Below are 20905 nucleotides of genomic sequence, written 5' to 3' on the forward strand. Positions count from 1 at the left end.
GCTTTGCTTTTACCATTTGTCCTAGGGTTCTGTTTGTCCTTTTTTTTTTTTTTTAAATATAGTTTCTATCGCTTATTATCTTTGGTGGATTTGTTTTTTGGTTTGGTTGTTCTGTTCGTTCTTTACTTTTTTTTATTACTTTAAAAATATTTTTTTAATTTTTAATAATTTAAAAAAATTTTTATTGTAAGAACTTTATTTTATTTTACTTTTTTCTTTCTTTCTTTCTTTTCTTCTCCCTTTTTTTCTGAGCCGTGTGGCTGACAAAGTGTTGGTGTTCCAGCCGAGTGTCAAGCCTGTGCCTCTGATGTGGGAGAGCTGAGTTCCAGACATTGGTCAACCAGAGACCTCCCGGATCCATGTAACATCAAACAGAAAAAGCTCTCCCAGACATGTCTATCTCAATGCTAAGACCCACCTCCACTCAACAACCAGCAAGCTACAGTGCTGGACACCCTAGCTAGACATGCCAAACAACTAGCAAGACAGGAACACAACATCACCCATTAGCAGAAAGGCTGCCTAAAATCATAATAAGGTCACAGACACCCCAAAATACCACCGAATGTGGTCCTGCAAGAAAGACAAGATCCAGCTTCATCCACCAGAGCACAGGCACCAGTCCCCTCCAACAGGAAGCCTACGCAACCCACTGAACCAACCTTACCCCCTGTGGCAGACACCAAAAACAACGGGAACTATGAACCTGCAGCCTGCGAAAAGGAGACCCCAAACACAGTAAGTTAAGCAAAATGAGAAAACAGAGAAACACACAGCAGATGAAGGAACAAGGTAAAAAGCCACCAGACCAAACAAATGAAGAGGAAATAGGTAGTCTACCTGAAAAGGAATTCAGAGTAATGGTAGTAAAGATGATCCAAAATCTGGAAAACAGAATGGAGAAAACACAAGAAACGTTTAACAAGGACATAGAAAACTAAAGAGCAAACAAACAATGATGAACAACACAACAAATGAAATTAAAAATTCTCTAGAAGGAATCAATAGCAGAATAACTGAGGCAGAAGAATGGATAAGTGACCTGGAAGATAAGAGTGGAAATAACTATCGCAGAGCAGATTAAAGAAAAAAGAATGAAAAGAATTGAGGACAGTCTCAGAGACCTCTGGGACAACATTAAACACAACAATATTCGAATTATAGGGGTCCCAGAAGATGAAGAGAAAAAGAAAGGGACTGAGAAAATATCTGAAGAGATTATAGTTGAAAACTTCCTTAATATGGGAAAGGAAATATGCAACCAAGTCCAGGAAGTGCAGAGAGTCCCATACAGGATAAATCCAAGGAGAAGCATGCCAGGACACATATTAATTAAACTATCAAAAATTAAATACAAAGAAAATATATTAAAAGCAGCAAGGGAAAAACAACAAATACCATACAACAGAATCCCCATAAGGTTAACAGCTTATCTTTCACCAGAAACTCTGCAAGCCAGAAGGGAGTGACAGGACATATTTAAAGTGGTGAAAGGGAAAAACTACAACCAAGATTACTCTACCCAGCAAGGATCTCATTCAGATTTGACAGAGAAATTAAAACCTTTACAGACAAGCAAAAGTGAGAATTCAGAACCACCAAACCAGCTTAACAACAAAAGCTAAAGGAACCTCTCTAGCAGGAAACACAAGAGAAGGAAAAGACTTACAATAACAAATCCAAAACAATTAAGAAAATGGTAATAGGAACATACATATTGATAACTACCTTAAATGTAAATGGATTAAATGCTCCAACCAAAAGACATAGACTGGCTGAATGGATACAAAAACAAGACCCATATATATGCTGTCTGCAAGAGACCCACTTCAGACTTAGGGACACATACAGACTGAAAGTGAGGGGATGGAAAAAAGTTATGCCATGCAAATGCAAATCAAAAGAAAGCTGGACTAGCAAGTCTCCTATCAGACAAAATAGACTTTAAAAGAAAGACTATTGCAAGAGACAAAGAAGGACACTACATAATGATCATGGGATCAATCCAAGAAGAAGATATGACAATTGGAAATATTTATGCACCCACTAAAGGAGCACCTCAACACATATGGCAAATGCTAAGAGCCATAAAAAGGGAAATAGACAGTAACACAAGAATAGCTGGGGACTCTAACACCCCACTTTCAGCAATGGACAGATCATCCAAAATGAAAATAAATAAGGAAACACAACCTTTAAATGATACATGAAACAAGATGGACTTAATTGATATGTATAGAACATTCCATCCAAAAACAATAGAACACACTTTCTTGTCAAGTGCTCATACAGCACTCTCCAGGATAGATCATACCTTGGGTCACAAATCAAGCCTTGGTAAATTTAAGAAAATTGAAATCATCTCAAGTATCTTTTCTGACCACAACGCTATAAGACTAGATATCAATTACAGGAAAAAAAATCTATAAAAAACACAAACACACGGAGGCTAAACAATATGCTACTTAATAACCAAGAAATCACTGAAGAAATCAAAGAGGAAATCAAAAAATACCTAGAAATGAATGACAATGAAAACACGATGACACAAAACCTATGCGATGCAGCAAAAGCAGTTCTAAGAGGGAAGTTTATAGCAATACAATCCTACCTCAAGAAACAAGAAACAGTTCAAATAAACAACTTAACCTTACACCTAAAGCAATTAGAGAAAAAAGAACAAAAACCCCCCAAAGTTAGCAGAAGGAAAGAAATCATAAAGAGCAGATCAGAAATAAATGAAAAAGAAATGAAGGAAACAATAGCAAAGATCAATAAAACTAAAAGCTGGTTCTTTGAGAAGATAAAGAAAATTGATAAACGATTAGCCAGACTCATCAAGAAAAAAACAGAGAAGACTCAAATCAATAGAACGAGAAATGAAAAAGGAGAAGTAACAACGGACACTGAAGAAATAAAAAGGATCATGAGAGATTACTACAAGCAACTCTATGCCAATAAAATGGACAACCTGGAAGAAATGGACAAATTCTTAGAAAAGTACAACCTTCCAAGACTGAACAAGGACCAAATAGCAAATATAAACAGACCAACCACAAAAACACTGAAATTGAGACTCTGATTAAAATCTTCCAACAAACAAAAGCCCAGGACAGATAGCTTCACAGGCAAATTCTATCAAACATTTAGAGAAGAGCTAACACCAATCCTTCTCAAACTCTTCCAAATTACAGCAGAGGGAGGAACACTCCCAATCTCATTCTATGAGACCTCCATCACCCTGATACCCAAACCAGACAAAGAAGTCACAAAAAAGAAAACTACAGGCCAATATCACTGATGAACATAGATGCAAAATCCTCAACAAAATACTAACAAACAGAATTCAACAGCACATTAAAAGGATCATACACCATGATCAAGTTGGATTTAGCCCAGGAAGGCAAGGATGCTTCAGTATACACAAATCAATTAACATGATACATCATATTAACAAATTGAAGGATAAAAACCATATGATCTTCTCAATAGATGCAGAAAAACCTTTTGACCAAATTCAACACCCATTTATGCAAAAAACCCTCTAGAAAGTAGGCATAGGAACTTACCTCAACATAATAAAGGCCATATATGACAAACCCACAGCCAACATCATTCTCAATGGTGAAAAAATGAAACCATTTCCTCTAAGATCAGGAACAAGACAAGGTTGCCCACTCTCACCACTATTATTCAACATAGTTTTGGAGGTTTTAGCCATAGCAATCAGAGAAGAAAAAGAAATGAAAGGAATCCAAATCAGAAAAGAAGAAGTAAAGCTGTCACTGTTTGCAGATGACATGATACTATACATAAAGAATCCTAAAGATGCTACCAGAAAACTACTAGATCTAATCAATGAATTTGGCAAAGTAGCAGGATACAAAACTAATGCACAGAAATCTCTTTCATTCGGATTTCAAAAATCCGAAACAAAATATTAACAAGCTGAATTTAACAATACATTAAAAGGATCATAACCATGATCAAAGGGGATTTATTCCAGCAATGCAAGGATGGTCAACATCTTCAAATCCATCAACATGATACAGCACACTAACAAAATAAAAGACAAAAATCACATGCTTGTATTAATAGATGCAGAAAAAACATCTGACAAGATTCAACGTCTGTTTATGATAAAAACTCTCAACAGAGTGGGTGTAGACTAAACATACCTCAGTATAACCTAGGCCATATATGACATACTCAATGGTAAAAAGCTGAAAGTTTTTCTTCTAAGATCAGGAACAAGAAAAGAATGCTCACTCATAGGACTTTCATTTGACATATTTTGGAGTTCCTAGCTAGAACAATTAGGCAGAAAAAATAAGTAAAATTTATCCAAATTTCTTTGGAAAACAAAAAATTAAAAATAGAAATACCATATGATCCAGCATTTCTGGTTATTTATCTGAAAAAAACAAAAACTCTAATCAAAAAGATATACACACCTTATGTTCATTGTGGCATTATTTACAATAGCCAAGATATGAAAAAAAACAACTGTGTCAATCAGTAGATAAATGAATATGAAAGATATGGCATATATATATATATATATATATATATATACACACACATACACACACACACAGAAGAATACTACTCAGCATTAAAAAAGAATATAATCTTGCCATTTGAGACACTAATGGACCTTGAGGATATGATGCTCAGTGAAATAAGCCAGACAGGTAAAGGCAAATACTGTATGATTTCACTTATATGTGGAGTCTAAAAGAACAACAACTGAAAAAATAGACATAAAACTGAATTCATAGACCTACCAAACAGATCAGTGGTTGCCAGATGGGAGGAGACTTGTGGGGTTGGGCAAAATGGGTGAAGGGGATCTAGAGCTATAAACTTCTCATTATAAAATAAGTATGTCATAGGGATGTAATGTACACTATGGTTACTACAGTCAATAGTACTCTATTGCAAATTTAAATGTTGTTCTCATTATAAGAAAAACAATCTTTAACATTTTATGGTGACAAATGTTAACTAAACATTGTGGTGATAATTTTCACTGTATACAAATATTTTTTTAATTTTTTTTAATTTTTTTTTTTTTTGGCGGTACGCGGGCCTCTCACTGTTGTGGCCTCTCCCGTTGTGGAGCACAGGCTCCGGATGCACAGGCTCAGCGGCCATGGCTCACGGGCCCAGCTGCACCATGGCACGTGGGATCTTCCCGGACCAGGGCACGAACCCGTGTCCCCTGCAGGTGGACTCGCAACCACTGCGCCACCAGGGAAGTCCTGTATACAAATATTGAATCATTATGTTGTACACCTGAGTGGAATGTCATATATCAATTATACCTCAATTAAAAAATTTTGCATAAAGTGGCACCATACTCTATCTAGTGTCTTGGTGAGGTGATAAAAGAGAAACAGACATGTGAAGTGTGTAATCACTAAGTTTAAAAGTCCTATCTTTTAAGGAAGCCTATTTGCTCTAAAATGCTGGGGGTGGGGCTTCCCTGGTGGCGCAGCGGTTAAGAATCCGTCTGCCAATGCAGGGGACAGGGGTTCAAGCCCTGGTCCGGGAAGATCCCACATGCCACAGAGCAACTAAGCCCATGCACCACAACTACTGAGCCTGCGCTCTAGAGCCCACGAACCACAACTACTGAGCCCATGTGCCACAACTACTGAAGCCCACGTGCCTAGAGCCCGTGCTCTGCAACGAGAAGCCACCGCAATGAGAAGCCTGCGCACCGCAACAAAGAGCAGCCCCTGCTCACCGCAACTAGAGAAATCCCACGCACAGCAACGAAGACCCAACACAGCCAAAAATAAATAAGTTTTTTAAAATAAATAAATAAAAAATAAATAAATAAAATAAAATACTGGGGGCGGAGGTGGGAGTGAGGGGGGATTATAGATGAAACAAAAGTAGCCATAATTTGTAGTTATTGAAGTGCTGGGTAATGGGAGTTTATTATATTATTTTCCTTAGTGTACATTTGAAAATTTCTGTGATGAAAAGTTAAAAATAAAGGCTTGTTTTGTTAACATAAAAAAAATGTGGGGGAAAACCGCATGCCTAGGAATCAATGAAGCAAAATATTTGTGATCACGTCTTACTTCTGGTTGACATTGGGCCTGGAATCAAAGGACAGGCCAAGTTCCCACTCTGCCACTCACAAGCAGTGGGATCTTGGGTTCATCACCTAACTTCTTAGCTTCTTCAAGTATAAAATAGAGATAATATCAGTTCTGTCTACCTTACATGGCTGTTGGGAGGAGATAATGAAACAATGACAATGAGAGGGCTTTGCAAACTATGGTGCCAAATAAATGTACACGTTGAAAGGAAGAGAATTCCAAGTCTATAAGGCCTCTGAAGGCAAGTTCTAGGTGTGATTCACCTCTGTATCCTCCACCAGGTCTAGCTGCATCATTCATACAGTAGATGTAAAGATGACCATTTGTTGTTCCTACGGCTGCCTTGCATCTGAACGTCTTTACCACATTTAGGGAGGTCCTCATCATGGGTCTTGGGAACAGAGCCCACCTCCCAGGAGAGAAGATACAAGTGCAGGAAGCATGTCCCTCACCAGTCTAGCAGCTCTGGAGCAACCCGTACACTCACGCTTCATTCATCAGAGGCACTGCCTTGACTTTGAATCCAGAAGCAGTGATACTAAGAAGCAGGGATTATGGCAGCAGCCGCGAGATGAAGGAGGAGCTGGGGCTCGCAAGCAGCACCCAGCATCTAGCCCCAGGGGATGAGCATCACGAGCTGAAGTGTCTAGGACACGGCAGAGGCAGCAGCCGCAGAGGCAGCCATATTCTGACCTTTGTTCCTCCTGCAAAGCATCCACACTTGGCTCTCAGCTCTCCTGGCATTTCTTTGAGCAATCCAGGATCCCTTTAATAAATTCTTCTTCTGGGGTCCCCTGGTGGCACAGTGGTTAAGAATCCGCCTGCCAATGCAGGGGACACGGGTTCAAGCCCTGGTCTGGGAAGATCCCACATGCCGTGGAGCAACTAAGTCCATGCGCCACAACTACTGAGCCTACGCTCTAGAGCCCGTAAGCCACAACTACTGAGCCACAACTACTGCACGCCTAGAGCCTGTGCTCCGCAACAAGAGAAGCCACCGCAATGAGAAGCCCGCACACTGCAACAAAGAGTAGCCCCCGCTCGTCACAACTAGAGAAAGCCCATGTGCGGTAATGAAGACCCAACACAGCCAAAAATAAATAAATTAATTAAATAAATTTTAAAAAAATAAATTCTTTTGCTAAAATCTAAAATAGTAATAATAATATTGTCATATCTTTGTATGGTGACAGGTGGTAACTAGACTTACCAGTGATCATTTTGAAATGTATAGAAATATTAAATCACTATGTTGTGTACCTGGAACTAACAGAGTGTTGTAGGTCAATTATACTTCAATAAAAGAAAGAAAGAGGGAAATATGAGACAGAGCACAGTTTTCACTCTTAGGTACTAACCAATAGTCTCAATTTTTAAGAGACTATTAAAAGTCCAGATCCTTGTTTCTGACTGCAGCAACTAAGAGCAACAGAGCACAAAGCAACATGAACAAACCTTAAAAACAATGCTCAGTGAAAAATAAGAAGCAAAACAAGTTAATACAGAGCCATTTACATTCATGGAAAATACATGCAAAAACAATAACACAGAGTTTGCCAGTACATACTCGAACAAAAAAATACATATGGAACCCATTAAAATGGTTTTCTATGCAGAGGAATGGGAGTGGAGAATGAGGACCAAAATGCGTAAATAAACAAAACAAGAAAGGTGTTTTACACAAATTAATAGTGCTAATGTACCAACACTAGGAGTCAAATTGACTCAGGCCTCTGTACTGCCAGCTCCTCAAGGAATATCTGGACCTCGTTAGTATTAGAGCTTCACTGCCCTTCAGAGTTCAGACCTCAGCGGAGAATGGGCAGGTTGGCTGAAGTTGGATGTAGTCAGCTTCTCTAGTATTTCCCTCATGTTTCTCTTTTCTTCTATGATTCACAGTGATGTCTCTGGCTCTTCCAGGGTTGGAGCAGTGGAGAGCAGTAAGGGACAGAAAAAGTCTTATTCAACTGAATACAGCCATTATCCTACAATGGTACCTCCTGTACGTGGTCCTGTCCTGATGCTGGCTCCTCTCAAGAGAAGCTCTTATGTCCCTTATAACAGGGGTCCCCAACCCCCGGGCCATGGACCTGTGCTGGTCCGCAGCCTGTTAGGATCCGGGCCGCACAGCAGGAGGTGAGCAGGGGGGCCAGCGAGCAAAGCTTCATTTGCCTCTCCCCATCATCCCCCATTGCTTGCATTACCTCCTGAACCATTCCCTCCATCACTCGCATTACAGCTTGAACAAACACCCCCCAACCCGTCCATGGAAAAACCGTCTTCCACGAAACCGGTCCCTGGTGCCAAAAAGGTTGGAGACCGCTGCCTTATAGGACCTGTCTCTGAAGATACATCTCAAAGAATTAAACATGATTTAAATATAAAAAGAAAGACTAACTTGCCTAAACCCCAGCACCTATTGCCCAAAGAATAAAAGAGCAAATACATATACAGCTTTTGACCCAGTTGCTTTTGATCTAATGTGCTTTTAAGAGAGCCAGTATAAGCTGGTTGTATAATCATATAATAATTATAGTAACCATTTAATGAACACTTGCTACAATACTCCTCATTTAATACACACCACGACTCTGACACAGATTCAGTTACTATCCCCATTTCATAGAAAAAGAAACAGAATGTAAGAGAGGTCACAAAGCCAACATGCAATGTTACTTGGATTAAAATCTTGTGCTTCCTATTTCAAAATCATGTTCTTGGCCACTGCATTTTGTGTACATAAGCAGTTGTACTTGGCAGCGGGGATAGCAGAGGAGAGGTAATAGCACTGCCCCTGGGGATGATGATCTGACAGTAAAAGAACTGCATGACTTCTTTAAGAGGCCTCAAGTCACTCAGCAATAAATGGAGAAAATAACTGCCTCTTTATCAGGTGAAGTAATGGGAGGTAAGACCAGTTTCACCTCTTGATTTTGCTGCAAAGGAAGCGGCTAAGCCACATCTGCCAATAGGTGTGGCTGGAAACAGGAGGCCACTTACAGAGTGTAGCTTCCGGGGGTGGCCCAGCTGCACCTGCCTCATCTACACAATGGGCATAACAATAATAGTATTCCCTCCTAGGGTGGTTGTGAGAATTCAATGTAGTAATATATGTAATAGATTTGGAACGGTGCTTGACAGATAACACTCATTATCTAAACACTAGCTACTTACTCTTGATAGTAAAGATAGAAAATTGGGGGAGTTCCCTGGCAGTCCAGGGGTTAGGACTCTGCACTCTCACTGTCGAGGGTTCAGTCCCTGGTCGGGGAACTAAGATTCCTGCAAGCTGCGAGGTGCAGCCAAAAATACATATAAATAAAGATAGAAACTTGGCTACTAGAGATCTCTGTGGCCTTAAGTACATGTAACCTCCAGGCGATGGGGAGAGGTTGCACTCATCTTGGCTTTCTCTCAGTAGGTGTTTAGTTTGGAAGATGAGCTAGCCATCGTCCTGGCCAACAGAAAGCAGAGTTCAGAGGGGATATGACAGGGATGGAGAAATAAGATATCAGGAAATAATAATAACTCCTAATTTTTCCCATTTCTATGGTCAAAGATGGCATTTAGAGTATACCAATTTGGTCTTGGTCATCCTCACAATTATCTGGAATATGATTAACAAGTGTCCCTTGTCTTAGCCTTCATCCCCACCTCTGTAAAAAGACAATAAAGAGGAGTGAGGATTCCTGCTATGGCAATCTGACCCCAGAGCCCAACCTCCTAACCTTTGCTCTCACTGCTTCTCAAGGGGCAACCACTGAGAGCCAGACATCAAGGTAGGGTGACAACAGGGCTGGGGCCATGTGGCTCACAGGCTCAGTAGCTGTGGCTCATGGGCTCAGTAGTTGTGGCTTGCGGGCTCTAGAGCACAGTCTCAGTAGTTGTGGTGCACAGTTGCTCCGCGGCATGTGGGATCTTCCCTGACCAGGGCTCGAACCCGTGTCCCCTGCATTGGCAGGCGTATTCTTAACTACTGCACACCAGGGAAGCCCTGTGAAGGCTCTTCTTACATTAAGATCTGAAATGATTTCCTCCTTGCAGAAGTTATTTTTTGCAAATGGCATAAATACATGATTATGACATTGGTCTTGAAACGCACTGCAGCGCTCCCTCGGTTCCATCCAAGTCCGTGCAACCTGGAGCATGTCTCTAACATGGGATGAGGTGCCGGTCCTCTCAACTTCATGGAGTTGTCAGCAGCAAAAGAGGTCATGGAAGTGACCGGTGACTTGTAAACAGTACAGGGCAAAACGAACCTGAGGGGATATCGTCAGCTATAGAAGAGAGGCCACGTGTTGTGTGCAAGATTAATACTTCCTATTGTTCTGATACTTCATTGGGAGCCTTGTGGAGGTCATCACACAATTGTGTATGTTACCACTGAGACATGTGGAAAGAATAGTGGGCAGAGATTGCCCAATCTACCTGTTTCTAGTCCCAGAAAGGATTGGATTTATTTCCATGGTCCTTCCTAGATCTAAAATCCAGACTCTGCCTGCCCCTTAGAACTAGAAGGAACCTTAATAGTCATGGAGGTTCTGAGTCGGCCTCCTACTGCAGGACCCTGTGTGACTCCCTTGATGCCGCTGCTGGAACGGCAGTGAGTAGGTGCTCAGTAAATGCATGTTGACTGACGGACCAGCTGGGCCTCTCATTCCTCATCTGCAAAAATAAGGAGGATGGCAGACATGACATCTGAAGTAATTTGAAAGTTTAAATGTTCAGAATTTGGGTGCAATTCAAAAATGTTGTCAGAGTGGAAATGGAAGTCTAGGGAGATTGCTTAATTACGAAGCAGCAAGCAGGTCATGTGGAGGCAAAGCTCTGGTCATCCTATTCCCTGGAAGCCTTAAGGATTTCCTTCTCAACGCAAATCAAAACTACAATGAGGTACAACCTCACACTGGACAGAATGGCCATCATTAAAAAGTCTACAAATAACAAATCCTGGAGAGGATGTGGAGAAAAAGGGAACCCTCCTACACTGTTGGTGGGAATGTAAATTGGTGCAGCCACTATGGAAAACAGTATGGAAGTTCCTCAAAAAACTAAAAATAGAGTTGCCGTATGATCCAGCAATGCCACTCCTGGGCAAATATCCAGATGAAACTCTAATTTGAAAAGATACATGCACCCCTATATTCATAGAAGCACTATTCACAATAGCCAAGACATGGAAACACCTAAATGTCCATCGACAGTTGAATGGATAAAGAAGATGTGTTACATATATACAATGGAATATTACTTAGCCATCAAAAACAATGGAATAATGCCATTTGCAGCAATATGGATAGAGCTAGCGATTATCACACTAAATGAAGTAAGTCAGAAAGACAAAGACAAGTACCATATGATATCACTTATATGTGGAATCTAAAATATGACACAAATGAACTTATCTACAAAACAGAAACAGACTCACAGCCATAGAGCATAGACTTGTTGTCAAAGGGTTGGGGGAGGGATGGATTGGGAGTTTGGGATTAGCAGATGCAAACTATTATATAGAGAATGGATAAACAACAAGGTCCTACTGTATAGCACAGGGAACTGTATTCAATATCCTGTCATAAACCATAATGGAAAAGAATATGAAAAAGAATGTATACATATGTATAACTGAATCAACTTGCTGTATAGCAGAAATTAACACAACATTGTAAATCAACTATACTTCAATAAAATTAAATTAAAAAAAAAGAATTTCCTTCTCTAACTAGCTTGCCCTCATTCTTATTCTCATTCTCTCACTTCTCTCCCTCTCTCTCTCTTAGTTCTACATGGAAATCTGCTCAGAAATTTCTCTTTTGAACCAAATGGGGATTACTTGTAAATCCACTGGTGAGTTGATTGAGAACAAATATTTTGATGAAAAGACTTTTAAAAATCTGAATTTTTTTCTAGTTTAATTTTATTTATTTATTTGAAGTTATTACAAAATAATAGCTATATTTCCCTGTGCTGTACAATATACTCTTGTAGCTTATTTATTTTATACATAGTAATTTGTATCTCTTAACCCGCTACCTCTATCTTAAACCTACCCCTCCCTCCGCCACTGGTAACCACTAGTCCATTCTCTATATTTGTGAATCTATTTCTGTTTTGTTACATTCATTCGTTTTATTTTTTAGATCCCACATACAAGTGATATCATATAATATCTGTCTTTCTCTGACTTATTTCACTAAGCATAATACCCTCTAGGTCCATCCACATTGTTGCAAATGGCAGAATTTCATTCTTTTTTATGGCTGAGTAGTATTCCATTGTATATATATACCACATCTTTATCCATTCACCTATTGATGGACACTTAGATTGCTTCCATACCTTGGCTGTTGTAAATAGTGCTGCTATGAACACTGGTGTGCATGTATCTTTTTGAATTAGTGTTTTCATTTTCTTCCAATATTTTCCCAGCAGTGGAATTCCTGGATCACATGGTAGTTCTATTTTTAGCTTTTTGAGGATGCTCCATACTGTTTTCCATCGTAGCTGTACAAATTTACATTCCCACCAACAGTGCACAAAGGTTCCATTTTCTCCACATCCTCACCAACATTTATTACTTGTTGACTTTTTGATGATAGCCATTCTGAAAGGTGTGAGGTGATATCTCATCGTGGTTTTGATTTGCATTTCTCTGATGATTATTGATGTTGAGCATCTTTTCATGTGCCTGTTGCCCATCTCTATACCTTCTTTGGAAAAATGTATATTCAGGTCTTCTGCCCATTTTTTGATTGGGTTGTTTGGTTTTTTTGATATTGAGTTTTATACATATATATATGTGTGTATATATACATATATTTTTTTATCTTAACCCCTTATTGGTTATATCATTTGCAAATATTTTCTCCCATTCAATCGGTTGTCTTTTCATTTTGTTGATGGTTTCCTTTGCTGTGCAAAAGCTTTTAAGTTTAATCAGGTCCCATTTATTTACTTCTGCTTTTGTTTCTTTTGCCTTAGGAGACAGTTCCAAAAAAATATTTCTACGTCTTATGTCAAAGAGTGTTCTGCCTATGTTCTCTTCTAGGATTTCAATGGTTTCAGGTCTTACATTTTAGGTCTTTAATTAAAATCTGAAAATTTTTTTGGAAATTATTTTTTAAATCTATATATCTGTGCATCACTAATAAGCTCAGAGTACTGTACAACTATTTTTCGGTATCAACTCCTCTCAGCCCATAACCCTAAAGGTGACCGGGAAAGACAACCATCTCTCACTTTTTGGAGAGGAGAAAGCAAGTCCCAGTGGAGTCTGTCCCACACTAAGCTGAATTTGCTTACAAAGATGTGGAACAAGCAGAGCTGAAAACCAACCCAGGAGAATGCGTGTCTTTGAACCAAATCATCTCCAAATGCCCTGGGAAGTGCTTGCAGGCTTTGTTTGTGCTGCCAGCAAAAGAGAGACTTTTCACAAAAGGGCTGTTTTTCAAAGAACAACAAACGCTATTTTAAACTTGGGGGTGGGAGATCGTATCTGGACCGTTTACACAAGCAAGTGCTGGCTGACTGACATCTCACCCCAGGGTTTGCTCGTTCTGGCTTCCCAGGAAAGCAAAGGGACCTGCTTCTGATGGCTCTGGAAGTGAGCAACAAATGAGGTCTCCAGCAGTATTTGAACTTTGCAACGTAGGCAGAAACCCTCAACAAGGTCAGGCTGGTGATGTTTGCCACCCAAGTGGTCTTGGGCATTAAAGGGGGTCAGGAGGCTATGGAAGCTTCCCGAGACTTGAGCACTGTCAGCAGACAGAGGACTTAATGGATGCTAACCCCGTGCTGAGTGTGTGTGTGTGTGTGTGTGTGTGTGTGTGTGTGAGTGTGTTGTCCCTATTATTGTTCTAGGACAATGCTGCTTGCTTGTAAGAAGCCAACCTCTGGAGTGTGGCTACCTGGGTTTAAAACCTCACTCCACCATAGCTAAGCCCGTAAAGTCCCCAAGCTTCAGCTTCTATGGGTGTAAAGCAGGGATGGTAACAGTGGTCCCTGCACCCCAGGCAGCTGTTGTCAGTGGTCAAGAGGCTGACACACCAGAGTGCCTTAGCAGTCCTGGCACATGGGACACACTCCAGCCACGCAGGTCATTGCTGCTGCCATGACTGTTTCCCCTCAGAAGTCCAACGAACTCCTCACCAAACAGGAAAGTGTGTCTGACCCTTGCAAGTCCAATAAAAAAAACAGAGGCAACAATACCATCCTGCTCAGGGTGTTAGGTTTTAAAAATATATAATAATAACAACAACAACAATAATAATAATAACAAATTTTCCATCACAACTCCTCCAATGCTTTCTATAGCATTGTAGAGTTCCATGAAATTCTGAAAGAGAAGCAGCCAGCTGTGACCAGCAAGACAGGACAGGGAAAGGTGCGCCCCTATGGTAGGAAATTTTCTCTAAAAGGTCTGTTATTTTTACAACACAGCCCTAAATCTTTCCAGGAAAACACAGCCAAGCTCACTCAGCAGGGGGGGTTGGAATCACATTTCCCCTTACCTCACCAGAAGTTTCAAACTAACTAAAAACATGGCAATGACTGCCAGTGGACAGTTGGAACTTTTTAAAAAAAATCATTTTCCGTTTTCAGCATCTGAAAAGTAGGGATTGAAACAGTGCAGCATTCAGAAGAGACAAAAGAGACAGTTGGGGGTGGTTCCGAGCTACCTCTAGAGTCTTCACTGCAGCATCCTCAGTGTAAAAGAGATGTGGATCCTCGCCTTTCGGTAAAAAGTAAGGAATCTACACCTTCAGCACTGAAATGCAAGATGCTCCCAGCCCAGATTTCCTCGCAACTCAGCCAAACGTCTTTGCGGAGCTCAGCCGAGTGGGGGAAGGGAAAAGAGAGCAACCAACTTTGCTCGCGTCTTACCCCTGCGGTTTTCAAAGGAAATAAAGAAAAGCCACTAACCTTGCCTCCTGTCCGGGAAGAGCACAGGGCCCGGCTGAGGTTGTCTCCCATAGCAAAGGGCCCCCAAGTTTAGGAGCTGAGCCACCACGGAGAGCTTTGCTAGCCAGCTCCTCTGTGCACATGGCATGGTTCAGTTGTTGCGGAGAGAAAAGTCAACAAGTTTTAGCTCAAGAAATCAAGTCCTCGCCTGTGGCCGAGCAAGAAGATGCAGGGGTGCATGGTCCAGGAGTGGGGAGGGGGAAGCTGCAAGGCTGCCCACGATCTCCCTTTGCTCTTTTAAGCAGAAAGGGGCTAGTTACCTTTCCGTCCCCTCCCTCCTCCCGAAAGTGGAGTGATTCAGCTGACAGCGTCTGCTTTCCGTGGGGTGCGGAATGGGTCAGAGCGGGAGGGCGCAGCCCACCCCCGATCCCCACCCCTCTGCCTTGGGCGCCAGGCCTCCTCGCAGACAGCTCCGCGCATCTTCCTCCGGGACTCCCACCCCCGCGCTCCGCCGGCCCCGCCCAGAGCCCGGCCAAGCCGGCCAAATAGGGGAGCCCCGGGAAGAGTCACCCTGGGCGGGACTCCGAGTGAGAGGCCCCCCCAGGCCAGCCCCTCATACAGGCGGAAAATGTTGAGCGCAGGGATGGGGCAGAGAGGACCCCACTCCCTGACCCTCCTCAGCTCAGTGCTGCCCCCTTTCCGGCCTTTCCCAGTTCCCGAACTTTTCCCACCATTGCTCTAGCAAGGCTCCTCAGACGGTCTCTGTGATTCTCTTCCAGGCCCGGCTAGGGCTTTCATTTGAAAAAGTAACATGCAATTTTTCTCTTTGCCAAGTCACACAAAGGGAAATGGTCTGTTCAAATGCTAGTTCAACCGTGGACAAGTCCCTTCATCTGTACCATGAGGCTATGCATAGGACCACAGGACCATGAGCCACTCTGAGTCTGCAGGTCTCTCTAGTGCTTTTCTAATTTCCTAAGCCTACCTCCACTCACCCAAAAGGAAACCCGGAGAGCAGAGGAAGTAAGTCAGCCCAAGAAGGTGTCATGGTATTTCTCCAGTTCACCTGCACAGGCTGTCCTCGGAAGGGGAAACCATTCAGGGGCTCAAGCTTTACCTCAACGAGCTAATGCTGCAAACTAGGGTGCTTGTCAGGCATCCTGAGAACTTCCTGGGATAATCCAGCCAAGGTTTTCACCTCTGGGCTGAAACGGGCCTCCTTATTCCATTCAGGAGGAATTTGGCCCCATATTGGTTCTCCATGGCTTCCAGCCATCCATCTGTGCTCAGTGAGAGGAGGGGGGCAGGGTACCAACTCATCCAACCTTGCCCATGGCCAGTGCGGCCAAGTCAAACAGTGATCCAAGTACAAGGTGGTCCTCACAAGCCTGGGGCGGGTAGTTTGAAGGACTTCAGACTGGATACATACACACCACGACATTTCAAGGGGTAGGTATAAGACTCCTGTTACTGCCATTACAAATTCCCAAAAGTTTGGTGACTCAAAACAACACAGATTTAGTATCTTCCAGTGCTGGTGGTCAGAAGTCTAAGACGGGTCTCCCTAGGCTAAATCAAGGCATTAGCCCAGCTGCATTCCTTTCCCGAGGCCCTTTCCTTTCCTTCCGCCATTTTCAAAGCCAGTAAGGGCCAGTTGGGTCTCTTAGTCGCATCATCCTGACACTATCCCTTTTTCTTCCCTTTTCCATTTATAAGGACCCTTGTGATTATGTTAGATCCACCCAAATTATCCAGCTCAATCTTTTAATCTTATAGTCAGCTGATTAGCAACCTTAATTCCATCTGCAACCTTATCCTCTTTGCCATACATTACAGGTTATATTGTGCTGTCATAGGCCAGTCATAGAACTGCTCTGAGCCTCTTGTCCTGTTACATAAATATTAGGGAAGAAGAGCATAGCTTGAGTCCAAAGGGGATACAGAGAAGACAGGCATGTCTAGTGAAATGTCATGAAGACCCAACAGTAGGGCAGTTGCAAAGGCACTGAAGAACCACTTTGGGCTAGAACTCTTTGTTTCTTTCCCTCTTCTCCTCTTCCCCTCCCCGTTGCCCTTCTCCTACTCTTCTTCTTCCTCCTTCTGTTTCTTCTTCTTTTTTCTTTTTTTTTTTTTTTCGCTGTACGCGGGGCTCTCACTGTTGCGGCCTCTCCCTTTGCGGAGCACAGGCTCCAGACGTGCAGCCCCAGCGGCCATGGCTCACGGGCCCAGCCGCTCTGCGACATGTGGGATCCTCCCGGACCGGGGCACGAACCCGCGTCCCCTGCATTGGCAGGTGGACTCTCAACCACTGTGCCACCAGGGAAGCCCCATTTTTTTTTTTAAATTGAAGTCTAGTTGATTTACAATGTTGTGTTTGTTTCAAGTGTACAGCAGAGTGATTCAGTTATACATATATATATATTCTTTTTCAGGGTCTTTTCTCTGCTTTTTTTTTTTTTCCAAGTACTGTGGAAGCGACTCACATAATTGCACCTACTGGTGCAACTACCAATTCACGTCTCCAATTTCAGCAGGTTTGCAACATGGCTCAGCACATATATACATCCTGCTATTATTCCAAGACTGAGTTCCTCTTACTCTCTCCAGAATTTATAAAATTCCTCCAAAGCCTGGTGTTAACTCAGGGTAGAGGGAAGAATTAATCCTGCTCAACTTTTCCTCTGCTCAGTGGGAAAAGGAAACAAATCCTTTTGGTGACCAAGGTTGGTAGCAATAAAAAAGCCAACTGCCTTTCCTGATATGTCCTCTATATAGAGCACAGCTGTGAAGCAGTGCATAGTCTCCAAAATATCCCATGGCTGATGCAAATATGCTACCATTGAAGAAAAACTACAAATACATGTAAAATCCAACTGTTAAATAAGAGGTAGGAACAGCAAACATTTACTACATGCTGACTATTTACTGGGCATTGCCCTGTGTCTGCATTACTTTATTTAATCTTCACAAAAACCTATTAATTAGGCAGGTAATATTATTATCTTTGGATTGCAGATGAGAAAACAGACACTGAAAGGTTAATAACTGCCTAGGATCACGTCACCGTGAAGCGGAAAGCTAGGGTGAAGCAGTGAAGGTCAGAGAAATGAAAAGACTTAGCCAAGACACCAGGTAGAATCCAATATAGAACTGTCTCACTTACCTGTAATGTCTTCATCCACAGAGAGTGAAGGAACTAAGAATACCAACATATAGACATTATCATAGTGTCTCAGGTAGTGGTTTAGTTCTTATGGTAAAGTGTTTTCCATGTAAAAAAACAAATTGAGACAAAATATCTAAAATGCTTCACAAAGAGTTTCCTCTGTTACATAAGCAAATAAGGCATAAAAAATTCATACTTTCCTTAAAAACCTGTAGAAGAACAAGGGATGGCTGAAATTCAAGGAAAATTAGCTCAAGGCATTTTTCAAAGCTGTCATTAACTCTGGAAAGACAAAAAACTGACATCAGCCAAGAAAACCAAGCCTGACTTGGCCCCAAGTATTACAAATGAATATGCCACAAAAAGAGAATTAACATCTGTTAGTCCTACCCAAATACCACAACCACCACCTCATAACGGCAATCATAGTATCATACTCTATAGTTTACAAAGTTCTTTTCGTAAGCCAAGTCAGAGGATGGAAGGGAGAAGAGTCTTCCTCTGAGGTTTTCGAGCGTAGTTAGACCTTAACTGTGCTTGGAAGTCAAAAAACATTACCTTCAAAAATCATACATTTTAATATTGTTGTCACAAGTACTATTTTCTTTTAAACCTCTCTGCAGTCCGTGAAAGAAGATGGGGATGGTATTTGTAACCCTCAGGACTGTCAGTTCACTTTTATTCTTCCACCCATTTGTATTCAACGTATAATTGGATCAATAATAAGCACTGCCCACTCTGTACATTCCCAACACCCAGGGAGTTTGTCTTCCTGGCTCAATTTGAAGACCCTAGAGTCTATTCATTGCAGATTTTGTAAAGCTACCTGGTTTTGTACTAAGTGAATGCCATTGGACCATTCCTCAGACATTGTAATTAATCCATTTGATTAAAGAAACAATGTCATGCCAATGCCCCTTTGAAAGCCATGGCTGAGAAAGCCATGGATCCCTGATTATAAAAACATACTATTGGCTGAAAGAAAACAGTGCACCTCAGAAAAAGAAAGGTGTAGCACTTGGATCAAAATGTTGCAGTAAATTGAAAGTAACATCAGTTTGGGATCAACTTAAGCCTAATCAAAATGAAATGTAACAAGGGTTTACTAGGGTTGATGGAAGGAGATCCACATGGGTGGTCTCCCAGAGGGAGCCCAGGTGGGGTAAGGGGGGGATAGGGCTTGTGGAAAGGGGTCAGAGCCTCAGCAATGTAGAAAGGACATCTGTGTAGGATAGCTGCCCAGTGAATTGTATCAGAGCCAGAGCAGAGTGAGAAGGGCACCCCCCTAAGAGGGGATGTCCCAGCAGGGTGTTGAAATACTGGCAGGGTAAGGAGGTGTGGGGTGATGGTGGCAACTGAGGCAGTGACTGGAGGTTGGTTACATACAGGGGGATTGAATAAATAACTTAACACAGCAAGAATAATGGGAGTCAAGTTTCTCACTGCCAGTGAAGGGAAGTACCAGTCAGAAAAGAGAAAAAAGTAGAATGAATTCTGTGATGTTGTATTGTAACTGAATCCATAGTTGGAACCCATAGCTGTTGATGTATGTATCGCTGTATACAGAAATAAAGATATAAATGTGCATAAGAGTTACGTATATGTGTGTATGCGTACATATATTCCCTAGGCCTGTCCGTTTGAGTATGTTGGAGCAACAACACCCCAAAAGCAATGAACACGTCTGACACTCAGATCTTGGATTCTAAATACCATTCTCCACTAAAGGAACTAGGACTCCTTAAAGAAATGGCTTAGAGAAAATAGAAGATGAGCCTGAATCATTTTATTGCTCAAAAAACAAACCAAAAAAAACAACAAAAGCCAACAACAACAAAGAAAGACTCAAAGAAAGATGAGAGCACATCAAAAGGAGAGAGGAGCTAGCATGAAAGAGCACCCACTAGCCAAATCTAGGAAAGTTTAAGCAAAAATACACAATAGTAATACGTTATTAGACATAAAATAAGAACCATGAATCCATACTGATACAAATAGATAAATGAATAGAAAGGTCGATGATGGACGGAATCTTTATATAATTTTAAAGTACCTCCTCCCAAATATTTATTAATTATAAAGTACTCAAAAGAGTAGAGTGCAGAAGCCTAGCAGGTATCACCTTAATCGAGTTAACAAAGTAAACAGCATCAGTGAGGTGGGAAATCAAAACTGCACACTCCCTGACAGGCTTCAGTGAGAACAACATCATTTGTGTGAAACCTCTGCCAGAGATATATAGCCTGAATCTAACAATGCGGAAACATCAGACAAACCAAAATTGAGGGACATTCTACAAAACAGCTGGCTTTTTATCTTCAAAAGGCCATGAAAATCAAAAGAAAACTGAAAAACTCTTCTAGATTGAAGGAGACCAAAGAGATATGACAATTAAATGCAACACATGAGTCTGAATAGGATCCTTTTGTTACAAAAGACATTGTTGGATCAATTAGTGAAACTTGAAAGGGGACAGAGGATTGGATGGTAGTACTGTTTCACTTAATTTCCTGATTGTGATTGTTGTGGTTTTGTAGAAGAATGTCCTTGTTTGTTAGAGGTATATACCTTAAAGTATCAATATTTGAAGGTGATGAGACATCTAGTTGACAACTTAAATAATTTAGAACACAAAATGTTTTCTGCTTTTTTTTAACTTCTCTTCCAACTTTTCTGTAAGTTTGAGATTGCTTCTAAATAAAAAACATCAAATGTAACAATC

The 20905-nt window shown here is 41.4% G+C and overlaps 1 protein-coding gene across 1 annotated transcript in view; it reads right to left on the reverse strand.

Moving 5' to 3' along the window:
• Positions 1-15305, reverse strand: part of ADAMTS12 (ADAM metallopeptidase with thrombospondin type 1 motif 12) — a 387137-nt gene extending 371832 nt beyond the window's left edge. The window contains exon 1 of the mRNA XM_060146935.1: positions 15039-15305. Coding sequence (XP_060002918.1) covers positions 15039-15165 — 127 coding nt within the window. The 5' untranslated portion in view covers positions 15166-15305. The remainder of the gene's footprint in view (positions 1-15038) is intronic.
• Between the last annotated feature and the right edge of the window lie 5600 nt (positions 15306-20905).

The sequence above is a fragment of the Lagenorhynchus albirostris genome, chromosome 3, assembly GCF_949774975.1.
Source record: "Lagenorhynchus albirostris chromosome 3, mLagAlb1.1, whole genome shotgun sequence".
Lineage (NCBI taxonomy): Eukaryota > Metazoa > Chordata > Mammalia > Artiodactyla > Delphinidae > Lagenorhynchus > Lagenorhynchus albirostris.